Source organism: Oncorhynchus masou, unplaced genomic scaffold (assembly GCF_036934945.1).
Source record: "Oncorhynchus masou masou isolate Uvic2021 unplaced genomic scaffold, UVic_Omas_1.1 unplaced_scaffold_1564, whole genome shotgun sequence".
In the NCBI taxonomy this organism is placed as follows: Eukaryota; Metazoa; Chordata; class Actinopteri; order Salmoniformes; family Salmonidae; genus Oncorhynchus; species Oncorhynchus masou.
Window position 1 is genome coordinate 1 of NW_027005701.1, and position 18,550 is coordinate 18,550.

At 42.4% G+C, this 18,550-nt stretch overlaps 1 protein-coding gene across 1 annotated transcript in view; it reads right to left on the reverse strand.

The window, feature by feature from the left end:
- Positions 1-7,585: 7,585 nt before the first annotated feature.
- The window catches only part of LOC135531254 (ryanodine receptor 2-like), a gene marked incomplete at its 5' end in the record, with an annotated part of 111,308 nt that continues 100,343 nt past the window's right edge, over positions 7,586-18,550 (reverse strand). The window contains 2 exons of the mRNA XM_064959381.1: positions 7,586-7,699; positions 17,771-17,954. Of these exons, the coding sequence (XP_064815453.1) occupies positions 7,586-7,699; positions 17,771-17,954 (298 nt within the window). The remainder of the gene's footprint in view (positions 7,700-17,770; positions 17,955-18,550) is intronic.

The following is an 18,550-nucleotide window of genomic DNA, read 5'->3' on the forward strand; positions in this document are numbered from 1 at the left end:
GTATGCTAATGAGTTAATGTGCATTCAGATGTGCCTCTCAAGGTGAGGGGAGGAGTATGCTAATGAGTTAATGTGCATTCAGATGTGCCTCTCTAGGTGAGGGGAGGAGTATGCTAATGAGTTAATGTGCATTCAGATGTGCCTCTCTAGGTGAGGGAGGAGTATGCTAATGAGTTAATGTGCATTCAGATGTGCCTCTCTAGGTGAGGGGAGGAGTATGCTAATGAGTTAATGTGCATTCAGATGGGGTGAGGAGGAGTATGCTAATGAGTTAATGTGCATTCAGATGTACCTCTCTAGGTGAGGGGAGGAGTATGCTAATGAGTTAATGTGCATTCAGATGTGCCTCTCTCTAGGTGAGGGGAGGAGTATGCTAATGAGTTAATGTGCATTCAGATGTGCCTCTCTCGGTGAGGGGAGGAGTATGCTAATGAGTTAATGTGCATTCAGATGTGCCTCTCTCGGTGAGGGGAGGAGTCTGCTAATGAGTTAATGTGCATTCAGATGCACTCCATCCCACCTACTTACAGTAGAAATAGAGTGGCCACCCGTCAACTATAAATGTCTCCTTATTGTGTTCTACAATATTCACACCAGAAATAGAGTCACCGGGGATATGCCTGTGGAGGGGTTCATGCTCACAGAGATATATGTTTGTATGGTGTTAGATCTGGGGCATGTTAGGCGTTTCATAACTCTGGTGGAATGAGTGGCCGCCCTGCTCGTCTCCAGCTTTCATACACCTACATACACGCTCAGAGGAGAGGAGAGGAGGAGAGGAGAGGAGAGGAGAGGAGGAGAGGAGGAGAATCCACACCTACATACACGCTCAGAGGAGAGGAGAGGAGAGGAGGGGAGGAGAATCCACACCTACATACACGCTCAGAGGAGAGGAGAGGAGAGGAGAGGAGGAGAGGAGAATCCACACCTACATACACGCTCAGAGGAGAGGAGAGGAGAGGAGAGGAGAGGAGGAGAGGAGAATCCACACCTACATACACGCTCAGAGGAGAGGAGAGGAGAGGAGAAGAGAGGAGAGGAGAGGAGAAGAGAAGAGAGGAGAGGAGAGGAGAAGAGAGGAGAGGAGAGGAGAGGAGAAGAGAGGAGAATCCACACCTACGTACAGAGGAGAGGAGAGGAGAGAAGAGGAGAGGAGAGGAGAATCCACACTGCAGCCAACACTTTGCAGCAGGAAGTACAAATGGGGAAAAAATCTGTTTCGTTCTATATCTCCCTCTTTCCCTACTCGTCCTCTCTCTCTATCTCCCTCCTCCTCCTCTCTCCCTTCACCTCTTCCTCCTCCTCTCTTCCTCTCATTCTCTCCCTCTCATTCTCTCGCTCTCTCCTTTTCTCTCTCCCTCTCTATCATTATCTCTCTCCCTCATTTTCAATCTCTCTCTCCTCATTCTCTGTCTCTCTCTCTCCCTCCTCATTCTCTGTCTCTCTCTCCCTCATTCTCTGTCTCTCTCTCTCCTCATCCTCTCTCTCCCTCCCCATTCTCTGTCTCTCTCTCTCCCTCCTCATTCTCTCTCTCTCTCCTCATCCTCTCTCTCCCTCCTCATTCTCTGTCTCTCTCTCTCCTCATCCTCTCTCTCCCTCCTCATTCTCTGTCTCTTTCTCCCTCCTCATTCTCTCTCTCTCCTCATCCTCTCTCCCCTCCTCATTCTCTGTCTCTCTCCCTCCTCATTCTCTGTCTCTCTATCCCTCCTCATTCTCGGTCTCTCTCTCTCATCCTCTCTCTCCCTCCTCATTCTCTATCTCTCTCCCTCCTCATTCTCTCTCTCTCCCTCATCCTCTCTCTCCCTCCCTCATTCTCTGTCTCTCTCTCCCTCATTCTCTGTCTCTCTCTCTCCTCATCCTCTCTCTCCCTCCCCATTCTCTGTCTCTCTCTCTCCCTCCTCATTCTCTCTCTCTCTCCTCATCCTCTCTCTCCCTCCTCATTCTCTGTCTCTCTCTCTCCTCATCCTCTCTCTCCCTCCTCATTCTCTGTCTCTCTCTCCCTCCTCATTCTCTCTCTCTCTCCTCATCCTCTCTCTCCCTCCTCATTCTCTGTCTCTCTCCCTCCTCATTCTCTGTCTCTCTATCCCTCCTCATTCTCGGTCTCTCTCTCTCTCCTCATCCTATCTCTCCCTCCTCATTCTCTATCTCTCTCCCTCCTCATTCTCTCTCTCTCTCCTCATCCTCTCTCTCCCTCCTCATTCTCTGTCTCTCTCTCCCTCCTCATTCTCTGTCTCTCTATCCCTCCTCATTCTCTGTCTCTCTCTCCCTCCTCATTCTCTCTCTCTCTCCTCATCCTCTCTCTCCCTCCTCATTCTCTGTCTCTCTCCCTCCTCATTCTCTCTCTCTCTCCTCATCCTCTCTATCTCTCCTCATTCTCTGTCTCTCTCCCTCCTCATTCTCTCTCTCTCTCCTCATCCTCTCTCTCTCCTCATTCTCTGTCTCTCTCCCTCCTCATTCTCTCTCTCTCTCCTCATCCTCTCTCTCCCTCATTCTCTGTCTCTCTCCCTCCTCATTCTCTCTCTCTCTCCCTCATCCTCTCTCTCTCCTCCTCATTCTCTGTCTCTCTCCCTCCTCATTCTCTCTCTCTCTCCTCATCCTCTCTCTCCCTCCTCATTCTCTGTCTCTCTCTCCCTCCTCATCCTCTCTCTCTCCTCATCCTCTCTCTCCCTCCTCATTATCTGTCTCTCTCCCTCCTCATTCTCTCTCTCTCTCCTCATCCTCTCTCTCTCTCCTCATTCTCTGTCTCTCTCCCTCCTCATTCTCTCTCTCTCTCTCCTCATCCTCTCTCTCTCTCCTCATTCTCTGTCTCTCTCCTCATCCTCTCTCTCTCCTCATTCTCTGTCTCTCTCCCTCCTCATTCTCTCTCTCTCTCCTCATCCTCTCTCTCTCTCCTCATTCTCTGTCTCTCTCCCTCCTCATTCTCTCTCTCTCTCCTCATCCTCTCTCCCTCCTCATTCTCTGTCTCTCTCCCTCCTCATTCTCTGTCTCTCTCTCCCCCCTCTCTCTTGCTATACTGTAACAGTGACACTACTGCAGATTGTCTATGCTGCTGCAACAGTGATATGTGATAATGCCATACAGGAGGGTCAAAGGGATATATTGATTATAGATCACATACCAGACGAGGCCTCCAGTCTCTCCAACCGGCTGATCAACCAATCCAACGAGCCGGAGAACTGGGCACAGTTCTTCCTGTTGCCCCTTATTAACGCAGCTAGAGGACAAGAGGGAGGAGAGGAGAGGAAGAGAGAGTGAAAGATTGAGAGAGGGATACAGAGACATTGTGAGAGATCAGGGAGAAAGGGATGGCGAGAGGGATACAGAGATATTGTGAGAGATTAGGGGAGAAAGGGATGGAGAGGGATACAGAGACATTGTGAGAGATCAGGGGAGAAAGGGATGGAGAGAGGGATACAGAGACATTGTGAGAGATCAGGGGAGAAAGGGATGGAGAGAGATACAGAGACATTGTGAGAGATCAGGGGAGAAAGGGATGGAGAGAGATACAGAGACATTGTGAGAGATTAGGGGAGAAAGGGATGGAGAGGGATACAGAGACATTGTGAGAGATCAGGGGAGAAAGGGATGGAGAGGGATACAGAGACATTGTGAGAGATCAGGGGAGAAAGGGATGGAGAGAGGGATACAGAGACATTGTGAGAGATCAGGGGAGAAAGGGATGGAGAGAGATACAGAGACATTGTGAGAGATTAGGGGAGAAAGGGATGGAGAGAGGGATACAAAGAGTGAAGAGAGAGGTCCAGAAAGGTGGACAGAGAGATCAAGAGAAGGAGAAACGTTACATGAGGGAACAGACTTCAAAATCAGAACAGGTGCATTTTGACAAGCAGTATATTCCCTTCATTGGCTCCAGTACAGTCATTAGAATACAATACAGTGTGAGAGCAACAAGACAGCCGGAGACACATCTAGCTTCAGTTGCAGCATCTGGAGTTTCTAGAGGGCTGAGGGAGCAACGAGGCAGCATGGAACCATTAGCATCAGTTAGGGCGGAGGGAGCAACGAGGCAGCATGGAACCATTAGCATCAGTTAGGGCTGAGGGAGCAACGAGGCAGCGTGGAACCATTAGCATCAGTTAGGGCTGAGGGAGCAACGAGGCAGCATGGAACCATTAGCATCAGTTAGGGCTGAGGGAGCAACGAGGCAGCATGGAACCATTAGCATCAGTTAGGGCTGAGGGAGCAACGAGGCAGCATGGAACCATTAGCATCAGTTAGGGCTGAGGGAGCAACGAGGCAGCATGGAACCATTAGCATCAGTTAGGGCTGAGGGAGCAACGAGGCAGCATGGAACCATTAGCATCAGTTAGGGCTGAGGGCTGAGGGAGCAACGAGGCAGCATGGAACAACGAGGCAGCATGGAACCATTAGCATCAGTTAGGGCTGAGGGAGCAACGAGGCAGCATGGAACCATTAGCATCAGTTAGGGCTGAGGGAGCAACGAGGCAGCATGGAACCATTAGCATCAGTTAGGGCTGAGGCAGCAATGAGGCAGCATGGAACCATTAGCATCAGTTAGGGCTGAGGGAGCAACGAGGCAGCATGGGACCATTAGCATCAGTTAGGGCTGAGGGAGCAACGAGGCAGCATTGAACCATTAGCATCAGTTAGGGCTGAGGGAGCAACGAGGCAGCATTGAACCATTAGCATCAGTTAGGGCTGAGGGAGCAACGAGGCAGCATGGAACCATTAGCATCAGTTAGGGCTGAGGGAGCAACGAGGCAGCATGGAACCATTAGCATCAGTTAGGGCTGAGGCAGCAATGAGGCAGCATGGAACCATTAGCATCAGTTAGGGCTGAGGGAGCAACGAGGCAGCATGGGACCATTAGCATCAGTTAGGGCTGAGGGCTGAGGGAGCAACGAGGCAGCATGGAACCATTAGCATCAGTTATGGCTGAGGGAGCAACGAGGCAGCATGGAACCATTAGCATCAGTTAGGGCTGAGGGAGCAACGAGGCAGCATGGAACCATTAGCATCAGTTATGGCTGAGGGAGCAACGAGGCAGCATGGAACCATTAGCATCAGTTAGGGCTGAGGGAGCAACGACGCAGCATGGAACCATTAGCATCAGTTAGGGCTGAGGGAGCAACGAGGCAGCATGGAACCATTAGCATCAGTTAGGGCTGAGGGAGCAACGAGGCAGCATGGGACCATTAGCATCAGTTAGGGCTGAGGGCTGAGGGAGCAACGAGGCAGCATGGAACCATTAGCATCAGTTATGGCTGAGGGAGCAACGAGGCAGCATGGAACCATTAGCATCAGTTAGGGCTGAGGGAGCAACGAGGCAGCATGGTACCATTAGCATCAGTTATGGCTGAGGGAGCAACGAGGCAGCATGGAACCATTAGCATCAGTTAGGGCTGAGGGCTGAGGGAGCAACGACGCAGCATGGAGCAACGAGGCAGCATGGAGCAACGAGGCAGCATTGAACCATTTGCATCAGTTACGGCTGAGGGCTGAGGCAGCATGGAACCATTAGCATCAGTTAGGGCTGAGGGCTGAGGGAGCAACAAGGCAGCATGGAACCACTAGAATCAGTTAGGGCTGAGGGAGCAACGAGGCAGCATGGAGCAACGAGGCAGCATGGAACCATTAGCATCAGTTAGGGCTGAGGGAGCAACGAGGCAGCATGGAACCATTAGCATCAGTTAGGGCTGAGGGCTGAGGGAGCAACAAGGCAGCATGGAACCACTAGAATCAGTTAGGGCTGAGGGAGCAACGAGGCAGCATGGAGCAACGAGGCAGCATTGAACCATTTGCATCAGTTAGGGCTGAGGGAGCAACGAGGCAGCATGGAACCATTAGCATCAGTTAGGGCTGAGGGCTGAGGGAGCAACAAGGCAGCATGGAACCACTAAAATCAGTTAGGGCTGAGGGAGCAACGAGGCAGCATGGAGCAACGAGGCAGCATGGAACCATTTGCATCAGTTAGGGCTGAGGGAGCAATGAGGCAGCATTGAACCATTAGCATCAGTTAGGGCTGAGGGAGCAACGAGGCAGCATGGAGCAACGAGGCAGCATGGAACCATTTGCATCAGTTATGGCTGAGGGCTGAGGCAGCATGGAACCATTAGCATCAGTTAGGGCTGAGGGCTGAGGCAGCATGGAACCATTAGCATCAGTTAGGGCTGAGGGCTGAGGGAGCAACGTGGATGCAGCACATGGCAGAAGCCCAGCTGCCGCTTTAAGCAGCAGTCAGTCAGCCATACAGTTAATCAGCCAGTCAGTCAGCCAGGCAGTTAATCAACCAGTCAGTTAATCCGCCAGTCAGCCAGTCAGTTAATCAGCCAGTCAGCCAGTTAATCAACTAGTCAGTTAATCAGCCAGTCAGTTAATCAGCCAGCCAGTTAATCAGCCAGTCAGTTAATCAGCCAGCCAGTTAATCAGCCAGTCAGTTAATCAGCCAGTCAGTTAATCAGCCAGTCAGTCAGCCAGGCAGTTAATCAGCCAGTCAGTTGATCAACTAGTCAGTTAATCAACTAGTCAGTTAATCAGCCAGTCAGTTAATCAACTACTCAGTTAATCAGCCAGTCAGTTAATCAACTAGTCAGTTAATCAACTAGTCAGTTAATCAGCCAGTCAGTTAATCAGGCAGTCAGTTAATCAACTAGTCAGTTAATCAACTAGCCAGTTAATCAGCCAGTCAGTTAATCAGGCAGTCAGTTAATCAACTAGTCAGTTAATCAACTAGCCAGTTAATCAGCCAGTCAGTTAATCAGCCAGTCAGTTAATCAGCCAGTCAGTTAATCAACCAGTCAGTCAGCCAGCCACCATAGAGGGTAGTACAGTGTGCCAACTAGCAGACGGTTATTTAAGGATGTATGCTGTGCTGCTGTTGATGTTTCCATCCCTCCGCTCCTCCTCCCTCCTCTCCTCTTCTCTACTCCTCTCTCCTCTCCTCCCTCCTCTCCTCAAATCAAATCAAATGTATTTATATAGCCCTTCGTACATCAGCTGATATCTCAAAGTGCTGTACAGAAACCCAGCCTAAAACCTCCTCTCCTCCCTCCCTCCACTACTCCTCCCTCCTCTCCTCTCCTCCCTCCTCTCCTTCATCCCTCCATCCCTCCTCCCTCCTCTTTTCTACTCTCCTCTCCCTCGACTCTCTTCCCTCCATCCCTCCTCTCCTCTTATCTACTCTCCTCCTCCTCTCCTCTCCTCCCTCCTCTCCCTCATCCCTCCTCTCTCCATCCCTCCTCTCCCTCCTCTTTTCTACTCTCTTCCCTCCATCCCTCCTCTCCTCTTATCTACTCTCCTCCCTCCTCTCCTCCCTCCACTACTCCTCCCTCCTCTCCTCTCCTCCCTCCTCTCCGCTTATCTACTCTCCTCCCTCCTCTCCTCCCTCCTTGTTGTCAGTCAGTGACTGTGTAACCTGGCGATACATGTTAATGAGTGTTGTACAGCGTAACAGTTCTGTGCTGGGGGGGGTCAGGCCCCCTGTGTAAGCGGTGTTAGTGTACAGGAGGAGCTGTTGGAGAACTGGGCAGCGTGTGTTTCTAAAGCCCCTGAGGTTGCAGTATTCAGCTGCTCCACTCCTCACCCAGGAGCTCATATAATGAGTTCAGCGTGGATCTCCAGGCCTCCCGCCCTCCCTCCCCGCCACCTCAGCAAAATGAGCCGCGCTGCTGTACACGTGGAGACGATCGATACACTCCAACACCAGGTTTATCATCCCCTGGGGAGAGAGGGGGAGGGGTGGGGGAGAGATGGAGGGAGGGAGGGAGGGAGGGAAAGGGGGAGAGAGGGAGGGAGAGAGGGAGGGAGAGAGAGGGAGGGAGAGGGGGAGGGAGAGATGGAGGGAGGGAGAGGGGGAGGGAGAGAGAGGGAGGGATAGAGGGAGGGAGAGAGGGGGGTGGGGGAGAGATGGAAGGAGGGAGGGAGAGGGGGAGGGAGAGAGAGGGAGGGAGAGGGGGAGGGAGAGAGAGGGAGGGAGAGGGGGAGGGGAGAGAAAGAGAGAGTCATGTTATACATATCATGCATGCAGAAACACAAACAGTATATCATCATATATAATGTATCATAGTGTATCATAGTGTATTCTCATACATAGTGTATCACAGTATATCATATTGTATCACAGTATATCATAGTGTATCATAGTGTATCATCATACATAGTGTATCATAGTGTATAATCATATGTAGTGTTTTATAGTGTATCATAGTGTACAACCATATGTGGTGTTTTATAGTGTATCATAGTGTATCCTCAGACATAGTGTATTATAGTGTATCCTCATACATAGTGTATCATAGTGTATTATCAAATATAGTGTATCATAGTGTATCATTGTGTATTATCATACATAGTGTATCATAGTGTACAACCATATGTGGTGTTTTATAGTGTATCATAGTGTATCCTCAGACATAGTGTATCATAGTGTATCATAGTGTATCCTCATACATAGTGTATTATAGTGTATCCTCATACATAGTGTATCATAGTATATCATAGTGTATCACAGTGTATCATCATACATAGTGTATTATAGTGTATCCTCATACATAGTGTATCATAGTATATCATAGTGTATTCTCATAAATAGTGTATCATAGTATATTGTAGTGTATCATAGAGCACCATAGTATATCATAGTGTATCATAGTGTATCATAGTATATCATAGTGTATCCCCATACATAGTGCATCATAGTGCATCATAGTGCATCATAGTGTATCATAGTGTATCATAGTGTATCATAGTGTATCATAGTATATCATCATACATAGTGTATCATAGTGTATCATAGTGTATCCCCATACATAGTGCATCATAGTGCATCATAGTGTATCATAGTGTATCATAGTGTATCATAGTGTGTCATAGTGTATCATCATACATAGTGTATCATAGTGTATCATAGTGTATCATAGTATATCATCATACATAGTGTATCATCATACATAGTGTACCATAGTGTATCATCGTGTATAACAGTGTATCATCATACATAGAGTATCATAGTGTATCATAGTGTATCCTCATACATAGTGTATCATAGTGTATCATAGTGTATCCTCATACATAGTGTATCATCATACATAGTGTACCATAGTGTATCATCGTGTATAACAGTGTATCATCATACATAGAGTATCATAGTGTATCATAGTGTATCCTCATACATAGTGTATCATAGTGTATCATAGTGTATCCTCATACATAGTGTATCATCATACATAGTGTACCATAGTGTATCATCGTGTATAACAGTGTATCATCATACATAGAGTATCATAGTGTATCCTCATACATAGTGTATCATAGTGTATCATAGTGTATCCTAATACATAGTGTATCATCATACATAGTGTACCATAGTGTATCATTGTGTATCACAGTGTATCATCATACATAGAGTATCATAGTGTATCCTCAAACATAGTGCATCATAGTGTATCAAAGTGTATCCTCAAACATAGTGCATCATAGTGTATCATAGTGTATCCTCATACATAGTGTACCATAGTGTATCCTCATACATAGTGTATCATAATGTATCATAGTGTATCATAGTGTATCACAGTGTATCATCATACATAGAGTATCATAGTGTATCCTCAAACATAGTGCATCATAGTGTATCATAGTGTATCCTCAAACATAGTGCATCATAGTGTATCATAGTGTATCATCATACATAGTGTACCATAGTGTATCCTCATACATAGTGTATCATTGTGTACTATCAAACATAGTGTATTATAGTGTACAACCATAGGTGGTGTTTTATAGTGTATCATAGTGTATCCACATACATAGTGTATCATAGTGTATCCTCATACATAGTGTATCATTGTGTATCACAGTGTATCATCATACATAGTGTATCAGAGTATATCATTGTGTATCACAGTGTATCATCATACATAGTGTATTATAGTGTATCCTCATACATAGTGTATCATAGTATATCATAGTGTATTTTCATAAATAGTGTATCATAGTATATTGTAGTGTATCATAGAGCACCATAGTATATCATAGTATATCATAGTGTATCATAGTGTATCCTCAAACATAGTGTATCATAGTGTATCCTCATACATAGTGTATCATCATACATAGTGTACCATAGTGTATCATTGTGTATCACAGTGTATCATCATACATAGTGTATCAGAGTATATCATTGTGTATCACAGTGTATCATCATACATAGTGTATTATAGTGTATCCTCATACATAGTGTATCATAGTATATCATAGTGTATTCTCATAAATAGTGTATCATAGTATATTGTAGTGTATCATAGAGCACCATAGTATATCATAGTGTATCATAGTGTATCCTCATACATAGAGTATCATAGTGTATCCTCATACATAGTGTATCATAGTGTATCATAGTGTATCATAGTGTATCATCATACATAGTGTATCATAGTGGATCATAGTGTATCATAGTGTATCATCATACATAGTGTATCATAGTGGATCATAGTATATCATAGTGTATCATCATACATAGTGTATCATAGTGTATCATATTGTATCATAGTGTATCCTCATACATAGAGTATCATAGTGTATCCTCATACATAGTGTATCATAGTGTATCATAGTGTATCATCATACATAGTGTATCATAGTGGATCATAGTGTATCATTGTGTATCACAGTGTATCATCATACATAGAGTATCATAGTGTATCCTCATACATAGTGTATCATAGTGGATCATAGTGTATCACAGTGTATCATAGTGTATCCTCATACATCGTGTATCATAGTGTATCACCATACATAGTGTATCATAGTGTATCATCGTGTATCACAGTGTATCATCATACATAGTGTATCATAGTGTATCCTCATATATAGTGTATCATAGTGTATCATAGTGTATCATCATACATAGTGTATCATAGTGGATCATAGTGTATCACAGTGTATCATAGTGTATCCTCATACATAGTGTATCATAGTGTATCATAGTGTATCATTGTGTATCATCATACATAGAGTATCATAGTGTATCCTCATACATAGTGTATCATAGTGTATCATAGTGTATCATAGTGTATCCTCATACATAGTGTATCATAGTGTATCATCATACATAGTGTACCATAGTGTATCCTCATACATAGCGTATCATTGTGTACTATCAAACATAGTGTATTATAGTGTACAACCATAGGTGGTGTTTTATAGTGTATCATAGTGTATCCACATACATAGTGTATCATAGTGTATCCTCATACATAGTGTATCATTGTGTATCACAGTGTATCATCATGCATAGTGTATCAGAGTATATCATTGTGTATCACAGTGTATCATCATACATAGTGTATTATAGTGTATCCTCATACATAGTGTATCATAGTATATCATAGTGTATTTTCATAAATAGTGTATCATAGTATATTGTAGTGTATCATAGAGCACCATAGTATATCATAGTATATCATAGTGTATCATAGTGTATCCTCATACATAGTGTATCATAGTGTATCCTCATACATAGTGTATCATCATACATAGTGTACCATAGTGTATCATTGTGTATCACAGTGTATCATCATACATAGTGTATCAGAGTATATCATTGTGTATCACAGTGTATCATCATACATAGTGTATTATAGTGTATCCTCATACATAGTGTATCATAGTATATCATAGTGTATTCTCATAAATAGTGTATCATAGTATATTGTAGTGTATCATAGAGCACCATAGTATATCATAGTGTATCATAGTGTATCCTCATACATAGAGTATCATAGTGTATCCTCATACATAGTGTATCATAGTGTATCATAGTGTATCATCATACATAGTGTATCATAGTGGATCATAGTGTATCATAGTGTATCATCATACATAGTGTATCATAGTGGATCATAGTATATCACAGTGTATCATAGTGTATCCTCATACATAGTGTATCATAGTGTATCATCATACATAGTGTATCATAGTGGATCATAGTGTATCACAGTGTATCATCATACATAGAGTATCATAGTGTATCCTCATACATAGTGTATCATAGTGTATCCTCATACATAGTGTATCATAGTGGATCATAGTGTATCACAGTGTATCATAGTGTATCCTCATACATAGTGTATCATAGTGTATCATCATACATAGTGTATCATAGTGTATCATCGTGTATCACAGTGTATCATCATACATAGTGTATCATAGTGTATCCTCATATATAGTGTATCATAGTGTATCATAGTGTATCATCATACATAGTGTATCATAGTGGATCATAGTGTATCACAGTGTATCATAGTGTATCCTCATACGTAGTGTATCATAGTGTATCATAGTGTATCATTGTGTATCACAGTGTATCATCATACATAGAGTATCATAGTGTATCATCATACATAGTGTATCATAGTGTATCATCATACATAGTGTATCATAGTGGATCATAGTGTATCACAGTGTATCATAGTGTATCCTCATACATAGTGTATCATAGTGTATCATCATACATAGTGTATCATAGTGTATCATCGTGTATCACAGTGTATCATCATACATAGTGTATCATAGTGTATCCTCATATATAGTGTATCATAGTGTATCATAGTGTATCATCATACATAGTGTATCATAGTGGATCATAGTGTATCACAGTGTATCATAGTGTATCCTCATACATAGTGTATCATAGTGTATCATAGTGGATCATAGTGTATCATTGTGTATCACAGTGTATCATCATACATAGAGTATCATAGTGTATCCTCATACATAGTGTATCATAGTGTATCATAGTGTATCCTCATACATAGTGTATCATAGTGGATCATAGTGTATCACAGTGTATCATAGTGTATCCTCATACATAGTGTATCATAGTGTATCATCATACATAGTGTATCATAGTGTATCATCGTGTATCACAGTGTATCATCATACATAGTGTATCATAGTGTATCCTCATATATAGTGTATCATAGTGTATCCTCATATATAGTGTATCATAGTGTACCATAGTGTATCCTCATACATAGTGTATCATAGTGTATCATCATACATAGTGTACCATAGTGTATCATAGTGTATCATCATGCATAGTGTATCATAGTGTATCATCATACATAGTGTATCACAGTGTATCATTGTGTATCATAGTGTATCATCGTGTATCACAGTGTATCATTATACATAGTGTATCATAGTGTATCATCATACATAGTGTACCATAGTGTATCCTCATACATAGTGTATCATAGTGTATCATAGTGTATCATCATACATAGTGTACCATAGTGTATCCTCATACATAGTGTATCATAGTGTATCATAGTGTATCACAGTGTATCATAGTGTATCCTCATACATAGTGTATCATAGTGTATCATCATACATAGTGTATCATAGTGTATCATCGTGTATCACAGTGTATCATCATACATAGTGTATCATAGTGTATCCTCATATATAGTGTATCATAGTGTATCATCATACATAGTGTATCATAGTGGATCATAGTGTATCACAGTGTATCATAGTGTATCATCATACATAGTGTATCATAGTGTATCATAGTGTATCATTGTGTATCACAGTGTATCATCATACATAGAGTATCATAGTGTATCCTCATACATAGTGTATCATAGTGTATCATCATACATAGTGTATCATAGTGGATCATAGTGTATCACAGTGTATCATAGTGTATCCTCATACATAGTGTATCATAGTGTATCATCATACATAGTGTATCATAGTGTATCATCGTGTATCACAGTGTATCATCATACATAGTGTATCATAGTGTATCCTCATATATAGTGTATCATAGTGTATCATAGTGTATCATCATACATAGTGTATCATAGTGGATCATAGTGTATCACAGTGTATCACAGTGTATCCTCATACATAGTGTATCATAGTGTATCATAGTGGATCATAGTGTATCATTGTGTATCACAGTGTATCATCATACATAGAGTATCATAGTGTATCCTCATACATAGTGTATCATAGTGTATCATAGTGTATCCTCATACATAGTGTATCATAGTGGATCATAGTGTATCACAGTGTATCATAGTGTATCCTCATACATAGTGTATCATAGTGTATCATCATACATAGTGTATCATAGTGTATCATCGTGTATCACAGTGTATCATCATACATAGTGTATCATAGTGTATCCTCATATATAGTGTATCATAGTGTATCATAGTGTATCATAGTGTATCCTCATATATAGTGTATCATAGTGTACCATAGTGTATCCTCATACATAGTGTATCATAGTGTGTCATCATACATAGTGTACCATAGTGTATCATAGTGTATCGTCATGCATAGTGTATCATAGTGTATCATCATACATAGTGTATCACAGTGTATCATTGTGTATCATAGTGTATCATCGTGTATCACAGTGTATCATTATACATAGTGTATCATAGTGTATCATCATACATAGTGTACCATAGTGTATCCTCATACATAGTGTATCATAGTGTATCATCATACATAGTGTACCATAGTGTATCCTCATACATAGTGTATCATAGTGTATCATCATACATAGTGTACCATAGTGTATCCTCATACATAGTGTATCATAGTGTACCATAGTGTATCCTCATACATAGTGTATCATAGTGTATCATAGTGTATCATAGTGTATCCTCATACATAGTGTACCATATTGTATCATAGTGTATCCTCATACATATTGTATCATAGTACATCATGGGGTATCATAGTATATCATAGTGTATTCAAATACATAATGTATCATAGTGTATCCTCATACATAGTGTATCAGAGTGTATCATAGTGGATCATAGTGTATCATAGTGTATCCTCATACATATTGTATCATAGTGTATCATCATACATAGTGTACCATAGTGTATAATAGTGTACCATAGTGTATCATAGTGAATCATGGTGTATCATAGTGTTTCATAGTGTATCCTCACACATAGTGTATCATAGTGTATCATAGTGTATCCTCATACATAGTGTTTCATAGTGTATCATCATACATAGTGTATCATAGTGTATCCTCATACGTATTGTATCATAGTATATCATAGTGAATCATGGTGTATCATAGTGTATCATAGTGTATCCTCATACATAGTGTTTCATAGTGTATCATAGTGAATCATGGTGTATTGTAGTATATCATAGTGTATACTCATACATAGTGTATCATATTGTATCATAGTGTATAATAGTGTATCATAGTGTATCCTCATACATATTGTATCATAGCATATCATAGTGAATCATGGTGTAGTGTAGTATATCATAGTGTATACTCATACATAGTGTATCATATTGTATTGTAATGTATCATAGTGTATAATAGTGTATCATAGTGTATCCTCATACATAGTGTATTATAGTGTATAATAGTGTATCATAGTGTATCCTCATACATAGTGTATCATAGTGTATCCTCATACATAGTGTATCATAGTGTATCATCATACATAGTGTATCATAGTGTATCCTCATACATAGTGTATCATAGTGTATCCTCATACATAGTGTATCATAGTGTATAATAGTGTATCATAGTGTATCCTCATACATAGTGGATCATAGTGTATCATAGTGTATTGTAGTGTATAATAGTGTATCGTAGTGTATAATAGTGTTTCATAGTGCATTGTAGTGTATAATAGTGTATCATAGTGTATCATAATATATCCTCATACATAGTGTATCATAGTGTATCATAGTGTATCCTCATACATAGTGTATCATAGTGTATAATAGTGGATCATAGTGTATTGTAGTGTATAATAGTGTATCGTAGTGTATAATAGTGTTTCATAGTGTATTGTAGTGTATCATAGTGTATCATAATATATCATCATACATAGTGTTTCATAGTGTATTGTAGTGTATAATAGTGTTTCATAGTGTATCGTAGTGTATAATAGTGTATCATAGTGTATCCTCATACATAGTGTATCATAGTGTATAATAGTGTATCATAGTGTTTCATAATGTATCGTAGTGTATAATAGTGCATCATAGTGTATCATAGTGTATCATAGTGTATCATAGTGTATGATAGTGTACATTAGTATATCATAGTGTATCGTAGTATATCATAGTGTATCATAGTGTTTCATAGTGTATCATAATATATCATCATACATATTTAGTAGCGATATGTTGATGTTTACATGGTCTGTAGTAGATTAGTGAATGTTTAGAGGCGCAGTGAAAACCATGAACAGGCCAAAGCAGAGCAGTCTAGTCCCTGCATCATGACACTGATGAGACCTGAACGATACTCTGCACTGCTGACTTTAAACAGGGAATTACAGAGTGTTGGGTCGAGGGTCAGGGAGGTCGATCCTCACAACACAACTAACCGTGAGACAACTAGTATATTAAGTTAATGCCCAGGGGACACCATCTGGCTCCCCACTACTGCAGAAACACAGTGCTTTACACCAGCTGGTGCCCTACACAGCACATCAGTACAGACGCGGTCGAACACTTCATTTAACAGGAGAGACAGAGATGTGATCTGCAGTGGTATGACTGCTCTCTAACAGGAGAAACAGAGATGTGATCTGCAGTGTTATGACTGCTCTCTAACAGGAGAGACAGAGATGTGATCTGCAGTGTTATGACTGCTCTCTAACAGGAGAGACAGAGAGACAGAGATGTGATCTGCAGTGGTATGACTGCTCTCTAACAGGAGAGACAGAGATGTTATCTGCAGTGTCATGACTGCTCTCTAACAGGAGAGACAGAGAGACAGAGATGTGATCTGCAGTGTTATGACTGCTCTCTAACAGGAGAGACAGAGAGACAGAGATGTGATCTGCAGTGTCATGACTGCTCTCTAACAGGAGAGACAGAGAGACAGAGATGTGATCTGCAGTGTCATGACTGCTCTCTAACAGGAGAGACAGAGATGTGATATGCAGTGTCATGACTGCTCTCTAACAGGAGAGACGTAGAGACAGAGATGTGATCTGCAGTGGTATGACTGCTCTCTAACAGGAGAGACAGAGATGTGATCTGCAGTGTCATGACTGCTCTCTAACAGGAGAGACAGAGATGTGATCTGCAGTGTCATGACTGCTCTCTAACAGGAGAGACAGAGATGTGATCTGCAGTGTCATGACTGCTCTCTAACAGGAGAGACAGAGATGTGATCTGCAGTGTCATGACTGCTCTCTAACAGGAGAGACATAGAGACAGAGATGTGATCTGCAGTGTCATGACTGCTCTCTAACAGGAGAGACAGAGATGTGATCTGAAGTGTTATGACTGCTCTCTAACAGGAGAGACAGAGATGTGATCTGCAGTGTCATGACTGCTCTCTAACAGGAGAGACAGAGAGACAGAGATGTGATCTGCAGTGTCATGACTGCTCTCTACCAGGAGAGACAGAGAGACAGAGATGTGATCTGCAGTGTCATGACTGCTCTCTAACAGGAGAGACAGAGATGTGATCTGCAGTGTCATGACTGCTCTCTAACAGGAGAGACAGAGAGACCGAGATGTGATCTGCAGTGTCATGACTGCTCTCTACCAGGAGAGACAGAGAGACAGAGATGTGATCTGCAGTGTCATGACTGCTCTCTAGAGTGAAACACTAAAATATCCCCGGACAGGAAGAAATGGAGGGACGTAATCAAGGCTTTACGCACCACTTGGCACAATGAGGCCCAAGTAAGTAAATGGCTGTTTTTGTGATGGTCTTCCCCCTGTCCCTGATGATGTGAATTATAACCCCCTCTTTGTTCTCTACCTCTTCCTGGAAGAGGTTCTGTCGGTTCTTTAGGGCTCGGAGGCGGTTCTGTTTGTCCTCGTGCTCCAGGTGCTCGTCAGGAGGCTGGAAGTAGCCAATCAGATCCTGCAGACTCAAACTGACCGACTCGATCGGCAGGTCGAGTGTCGAGGTCTTTCCTTTTTTACTGAGGGTGTCCAGACCCCTGGAACACAGAGAGAGAGACGTTACTGAGGGTGTCCAGACCCCTGGAACACAGAGAGAGACGTTACTGAGGGTGTCCAGACCCCTGGAACACAGAGAGAGAGAGAGAGGGAGAGAGAGAGAGAGAGAGAGAGAGAGAGAGAGAGAGAGAGAGAGAGAGAAAGAGAGAGAGAGAGACGTTACTGAGGGTGTCCAGGCCCCTGGTACACAGAGAGAAGAAGACGTTGACTCAGATGTAAAGTGTAAAATGTCTCATTTCACATATTGATCCAACGGTTCGATTGATCCAACTTAAGTGTAAAGTCAAGATTTCCACAGGACAAGCAACACATCATGCAGTGTCTGTGTAGGCTAATGTATCTGTGTAGGCTACTGTATCTGTGTAGGCTACTGTATCTGTGTAGGCTACTGTATCTGCCTGTGTATTCTACTGTATCTGTCTGTGTAGTCTACTGTATCTGTATGTGTAGGCTACTGTATCTGTCTGTGTAGGCTACTGTATCTGTCTGTGTAGGCTACTGTATCTGCCTGTGTATTCTACTGTATCTGTCTGTGTAGTCTACTGTATCTGTCTGTGTAGGCTACTGTATCTGTCTG